Consider the following 7,012-nt stretch of genomic DNA (forward strand, 5'->3'; position numbering starts at 1 on the left):
CAGCCCTTGCTGAAGCAGCACCAAACTTGAAAGATTCCTGGCAGCTTCCCATAATGCTGCCCTTACTTCAAACCTCTCACAAGCAGACTGAAGTGCCTCCTTTCCCTGGAAGGCATTCAGTCCCCATGGGCAGGGACCTTCTTCCACTGCCCATATACCAAAGGACAGTGGGCTCCTCAGCTGCCCTCCATCCCTCTGGGTCCCCTAACACTTCCTCCATTTCCTTTTTAATCTCATCCCAGGTTGACCCCTGCACCTGGTATGGACCCTGGTTCTTCCTTATCCATTTATTCAAAAAATCCTTTACCCTGGCTTGCCAGAACCCGCAACTACCATCACGAGAGTTTGCGATACCCCCTCCAAGCAGTTGCGTGGACTGTTGGGGACTTACAGGCAGCCACTCACCTATCCGATGCAAGTCACAGCACCAAGATGTTAGGGGGCTTGTTCCTTCACCCGCTTACTTCCCTGGTCCTTCTTGCATGAACAGAGAGCAACAATACCCAAAGTCCAAAGGTGCAAACAATTCGATGTTTATTGGGGTGAACTTCCAGCAAGAATGATTCCAGTTTCCTTCCTTAGTGTCCCCCTTCCCAGCTCTGATACCACAGAGCCTTACACCTGTGTCCTTGTTCCCATTCCTGCCCTTAGCCAAACAGGATTCCAATTCCCCACCACTCCCTGACTGACTGCAGACTATATAGTAAAACTTGAGTTCTGCTTAGCTATACCTTAACCAATCATTTTCCTGAAATTTAACTAACCAATCCTAATATATTGTAACATGATTATGTAACCAATTATATCCCACCACCTTCATTAGATTACACCCAGCAAAATTAATTATACAGCAGACAGAAACAATCCCAGAACCAGACAGAGATTATACAGACAAACAATAGCAAAGTGGGAACTATAATGACAAAACAATACAGAAGTGAGGATTTCACATCCCAGCTATCGATAAGTGAGTTCTTGCCAGACAGGATGCTATCAAACTACGTTTCCTTTTACATTTTCTAGGTACTTCCCTTTCTCTGCTCAGCTGTTATCCACCTATACTCAAAGCTGATCCCTTGCCCTGCCCCCGAGGCTTGGCTCACAGCAAAGGGTTCCCAGCCTAAACCCATTGCAGGGACTCTGCCTGCTACAGGCTCAGCTGGGAGGAACAAAAGGGATTTGAAAGCTAAAGAAATAAGTCACACAATGGTCTCTTCCCTCAGGAACTTTGTAGCTGACCTTTAGGGCCCACAAGCTGTATGGTGCACAGTCTCACCCATCTGCCACACAACCCTGCTCCCAAGTTTCAGCTGCTTTTCTACGGCTTCCTGGCTTCCCTCTCCACAGTATGCATCCGATGAAGTGAGCTGTAGCTCACGAAAGCTCATGCTCAAATAAATTGGTTAGTCTCTAAGGTGCCACAAGTCCTCCTTTTCTTTTTGCGAATACAGACTAACACGGCTGCTACTCTGAAACCTGATCTCTGAACCTGATTGACCTACCAGCCCCAGTGCTGCATCATCAAGGCCCTCACTACCGGCTCCTCCTCAGGCTGCAGCAGCTCCCGTCCCAGCCCTGGAGCAGAGGGAGCCCAGCTGGGAGGGGAGGGATATGGAGATGATCCAGCGCATGGCTTGGGGAGGGGAGGAGAGAGCGACAGGCAGGGCCTTGGGAGAAAAAGTGCAGAAGTGGGTGGGATCTTGAGGTCAGTTGAGGAGCTGGGTTTGGGGCTTTGGGGGAAGAGGCGAGGCAGGAGGCAGGGCCTCAGAGGTCCAGTTACCAGTAATTAGAAAGTTGGCACCCCTATCCGTTACTGAGTTCTACACAAACCGATTCCCCAGTTTGTCACGCTGACACAGCACAGTGAAGTCAGGAAAGGGTTTAATGTCTCTCTGACTGCCCATTAAGTGATTCAGGGAAGGGGGCCCAGCACCGTGTCACCAGCCAGCTCGGCACAGATGTCTGTCTGAGAGCCAGAGTATCAGGAGAAAACTTTAGGTCCCTTTATGAGTAAAGAGCCTGAGCACCCTGTCCTGGATCTGTTTGGTCCTCACTCCGTAGATGATGGGGTTGAGCGTGGGGGGCACCAGGAGGTACACGTTAGCAAAGAGAATGTGGAAATGCAGGGGCACATTGTGAACAAACCTTTGTGTGAGGAAGGAGAAGAGAGCTGGGATGTAAAAGGCTAAGATGACACAGATGTGGGAGCTGCAAGTCCCAAAAGTCTTGAGCCGGGTGTCCTTTGTGGGGAGGCTGAAGATGACCCTGAGGATCTGGGTATAGGACACTACAATAAAAAACACATCCAGACCGATCACAAAGAATGCCACAGAGAGGCTGTAATAACTACTGGCACGGATGTCGGCGCAGGCCAGTTTCACCACGGCTATGTGCTCACAGTACGTGTGGGGGACGATGTTGGTTCTGCAATATGGCCACTGTCTGGCCAGGAAGGGATAGGGCAGTATGAGCATGCAACCACGCAGCAGCACGGCCAGGCCAATCTTGGCCACCACAGCATTTGTCAGGATGGCAGAATGTCTCAGGGGATCACAGATGGCCACGTAGCGATCCAAAGCCATGGCCATGAAGATTCCAGACTCTATCACTGAGAAGCACTGAATGAAGTACAGCTGGGTGAGGCAGGCACTGAAACTGATCTCCCTGGAATTGAACCAGAAGATGCTCAGTGTTTTGGGCAGGGTGGAGGTGGACAGGACCAAGTCGGTGACGGCCAGCATGCAGAGGAAATAGTACATGGGCCCATGGAGGCTTGGCTCTCTCTTCACAATGATCAGGATGGTGAAGTTCCCCAAGACAGCTATGACGTACAAGGCACAGAAGGGGATGGAGATCCAGACATGGGCTGCCTCCAGGCCAGGAATGCCCAGCAGGATGAAGGTGGAGGGGTTGGTGAAGTCGGTTGCGTTGGAATCTGACATGTTGTAGGGGAGAAGGTGTCCAACTCTGAGGCAGAACGGTGTCTCCTGCCTGTACCATATGTTCCCCTGACTTCCTGTATGTGCCCAGGGTCTAGGGTGATGGTCACAGCAGAAATGCCTGGGTGGAGAGACAATGTTAATATGAGACGCTACATGCACTACTGGGGGCTGTTCTCATGAGTGAAGCAGATTTTTCGCTCTTCACATACTGAAAAAATGACATTTTCATTATTCAGAGAAATGGATTATGAACAACTGACCTTACTAAGGCCAATTCCATATTTTGTGGTGCTTCATACGTCAATAATTCCTACATGTCTGGGATTGTTTACTTTAGATAAGAAACAAAGAATGAGGCATATGATAGAGGAAAACAAAATAAAATAATGGAACTGATTACACTGAAACAGACAACTGAGAAAAGTTCCCAACCAGTAATATCTACAGAGAGTGCTTCAAAAGAGCAAATTCCCCAAAGCTGAAGGAAATTATCATCGAAACTGATCTGGAGCTAAAATTTAGACAGAAAAATGGGAATGAAAGTTGTGAGTTATTCAAGAAGAGTTTACTAGATAGCTAAAAAGAATCAAGAACGTGGACAATTTTGGCTAAAAGCCCAGTTCAGTGGAAAGGTGAAGGCAGCAATTAGGGGGGTGAAGCAATATAAAACAAATGGGGAAAGGGAATATAGATATCAGGCAATACAAATTGGAAGTTATGAAAATTGATAAGGGATGTGAAAGACATCAGGGGAAACTCCATGCTTGGCAGGGCTAAGGATCACAAAAAAGGAGATCATTTAAGTATATTAAGAGCAAAAGAAATCCTAGAAAAGGTTTGTGCCAGTTCCTAGAAGGAGAAAGGAAACGTGTTAATGTTGTAGAAAAGGTAGATGTGTTCATGAAATATTTTTCTTCGGCATTTGGAAAGAAGGAGTAGGAGGTACTCCTATCACATGAGGTGATGGAATAGTCTCCAGTCCATTAGCTGCCCCGGAGGATGTTAAACAGCCTCGGCAGTAGAACCGTAGAGTTACAAACACCAGAGTTACAAACTGACCGATCAACCACACACCTCATTCGGAAGTACAAGTACACAACCTGTCAGCAGCAGAGCCAAAAAAAGAAAAATACAGGACAGTTCTGTGTTAAATGTAAAGTATTAAAAAAAAAAGGGAAATTTAAAAAAAAATTTTAAATGATTTGACAAGGTCAGGAAACAATGGAAAAGCTGGTCTGGGATTAGTTCAAAAAACGTCTAGGAATATAATTAATGCCAGTCAACAACATGGTTTATGGAAAACAGGTCTTACCAAATAAACACTATTTCAACCCGTAATGAGAGTGCAAGTACGTAAAAGTTTGTTACAAGCAGGAGGGAGAAGAATTGTGCTTCTTAACCTCTGAGGATAGGATAAGAAGCAATGGGCTTAAATCGCAGCAAGGGAGGTTTACGCTGGACATTAGAAAAAACTTCCTAACTGTCAGGGTGGTTAAACACTGGAATAAATTGACCGGGGAGGTTGTAGCATCTCCATCATTGGAGATTTTTAAGAGAAAGTTTGACAAACAACTGTCAGGGGTGGTCTAGATAATACTTAGTCCTCCAGTAATGTAGGGCACTGGACTAGCTGACCTTACGAGGTTTCTTCGAATCCTATGGTTCTGTGTCTTGCCCATGTTGAAAAATTCTTACAAATGTTCCAGTGAAGAGTTCTAGCACCTCCATGCTTCCCAGAAGATAAAGTTCAGTAACAGCCCCCCCCAGCCCCGTTAACAGCCAGAGCCCTGAAATGCAAGAGGATTAGGTGACAGTCTCTGTGCATTAATGAAAAGCTGGCACCTGAGGTCTTTAACCAGTTTTCACTCCACAGACAGTTTTGCCTCAGTGGCACCTGAGCAAATGATGGGCCACAGCCTCAGCATTTGGCCCTGTCTTGCCCACCTACTAACACCTTTCATCATGAATGATCCCCTGTGCCACTGAAATGCAGCAACATCGGGGCTGGAGGCCATCATCTGTGGGGGGGGGGGCACAGCAAAAAGAGACATTTTGGCCAGTGATATTGGAGCAAACTCATCCCCTGTGGCAGGGGCTCTGGGATGCTTAATGGCTGTGCAGAGCAGAAAGGACCCCAGATCTATTCTCTATCCCATCATGCCCAGGTTGCCCTGGGTTTGTCGAGAAGGTGAGCTCCTCAGCAAGAGATGGTACCTGTGAATCTTGAGACGGAAGTGTCTTCCCTGGGAATCCCCCTCAGGTAGCCGAGTCCCACACCACTCTCACCCCAGCATCTCAAGCAGCATCCAGTGCCAAGAGCTGACACAGGGGTGCGCACGGTTTATAATATAGCTCTGTGCAATCTCAATGGGGAACACTCAGCCTCTAGTGGGGAATCTGCGTCTGAATGCAAACAGGCTGCAGATAGGCCTGTCTGCACTTCTGTGCTCTTTATCCAGCTTTAGGAGTAAACAGTAATTAAGGGACCTTCCCAAAGGGAGATGAGAACTCTGGGGCTCTCCGCTGAGTCAGAGAAGAATTGGCTGCTCTGTGTATTTGTGTATATATAAAAATTACAGTCGATTAGGAAGAAAACTAGGGATAATGCCTTCATCTCCATAGGTTTAGGTTCTCATACCCTGTAAATGACCAGGATGGATGGATAGATAGTAGACAGACAGTAGTGGACAAGGATGACTGAGTGGAGATAAGAACACTTTAATTCAGGGGTGGCCAACCTGTGGCTCCGGAGCCCCATAGGACTCTTCAGAAGTTAATATGCAGCTCCTTGTATAGACACCGACTCCGAGGCTGGAGCTATAAGCCCCAACTTTCCAATGGACCCGGGGGTGCTCACTGCTCAACTCCTGGCTCTGCCACAGGCCCTGTCCCCACTCCACCCCTTTCCGCCCCCTCCCCTGAGCCTGCCGTGTCCTCGCTCCTCCCCCTCCCGCACAGAGTCTCCTGCACGCCACAAAACAGCTGATCAGGAGGTGCGGGAAGGGAGGGGGAGATGCTGAACGGCAGGGCTGCCGGAGCATGGGAGGCACTGGAAGGGGGGCAGGGTCGGGGAGCTGATGGGGCGGGGCGGGCTGCTGATGTGTTACTGTGGCTCTTTGGCAATGTAAATTGGTAAAATCTGGCTCCTTCTCAGGCTCAGGTTGGCCACCCCTGTTTTAATTGAAGGATCTTCAAAACACCTAGCAAAGGAAAGTCACTATGACTTGGCCAAGGTCTCACAGAGAATGAGTGGCAGGATTATAGACAGAACCCAGGAGTCCCGATTTCCCTCCCATAAGCACAGTCTCTCCATCATACGAAGAGGGACATGCACTCCCACTCTGGCAGGGACTGTTCATTGGGTGGGATGCAGAGGAAAGGGTAGAGAGGGAGCCGGAGCCCTTGCCATCCTCTCAAGGTGAATCTGAGGTATTCAGAAATCGCTGGAGTTTGTGAGCTCCCCACTCCTGTGAGGTGTGAACTCTCAGACTCCACTTCTGCTCCCACTCAGAAACCTGCTAACGCATCACAGTCCCTGGGGTCGCTTCAGGAGAAGATTTCAGAGTAGCAGCTGTGTTAGTCGGTATCTGCAAAAAGAACAGGAGTACTTGTGGCACCTTAGAGAGCATAAGCTTTCATGAGCTACAGCTCACTTCATTGGACATCCGATGAAGTGAGCTGTAGCTCATGAAAGCTTATGCTCAAATAAATTTGTTAGTCTCTAAGGTGCCACAAGTACTCCTGTTCTTTTTTCAGGAGAAGAGACTCAGTAAATTCAACACCAACAGAATGTTCCTATGGACAGAGGGCAGCCAGGGGGGCCTCTCTTGGAGACAGAGGCCTCGCCCTCCTCCCAAAGCTGCCTTGGAAGAAGGTGTTGGGGGGGGTCCTATAGGCAGGATAGAGACTGGATTAATGTTTGCCATGAAAGCTTATGCTCCAATACGTCTGTTAGTCTATAAGGTGCCACAGGACTCTTTGCCGCTTTTACAGATCCAGACTAACACGGCTACCCCTCTGATGCATTGGATTTGTTTTTTCCCTCTCGGTTCATTTCCTCCCAGTCTCTC

The 7,012-nt window shown here is 48.3% G+C and overlaps 1 protein-coding gene across 1 annotated transcript; it reads right to left on the minus strand.

The window, feature by feature from the left end:
- Positions 1-1,994: 1,994 nt before the first annotated feature.
- Positions 1,995-3,051, minus strand: LOC141994949 (olfactory receptor 52R1-like). Its single transcript, XM_074965585.1, has one exon. It carries the CDS (start codon positions 2,940-2,942, stop codon positions 1,995-1,997), a length of 948 nt encoding a protein of 315 aa, XP_074821686.1. The 5' UTR covers positions 2,943-3,051.
- Positions 3,052-7,012: the final 3,961 nt, after the last annotated feature.

This window comes from Natator depressus, chromosome 1, assembly GCF_965152275.1.
Source record: "Natator depressus isolate rNatDep1 chromosome 1, rNatDep2.hap1, whole genome shotgun sequence".
Taxonomy (NCBI): Eukaryota; Metazoa; Chordata; order Testudines; family Cheloniidae; genus Natator; species Natator depressus.

What these genes read in the sequence shown, in the direction of transcription:
- LOC141994949 (XM_074965585.1), bottom strand. Translation starts at nt 2,942, where the DNA reads ATGTCAGATTCCAACGCAACCGACTTCACCAACCCCTCCACCTTCATC.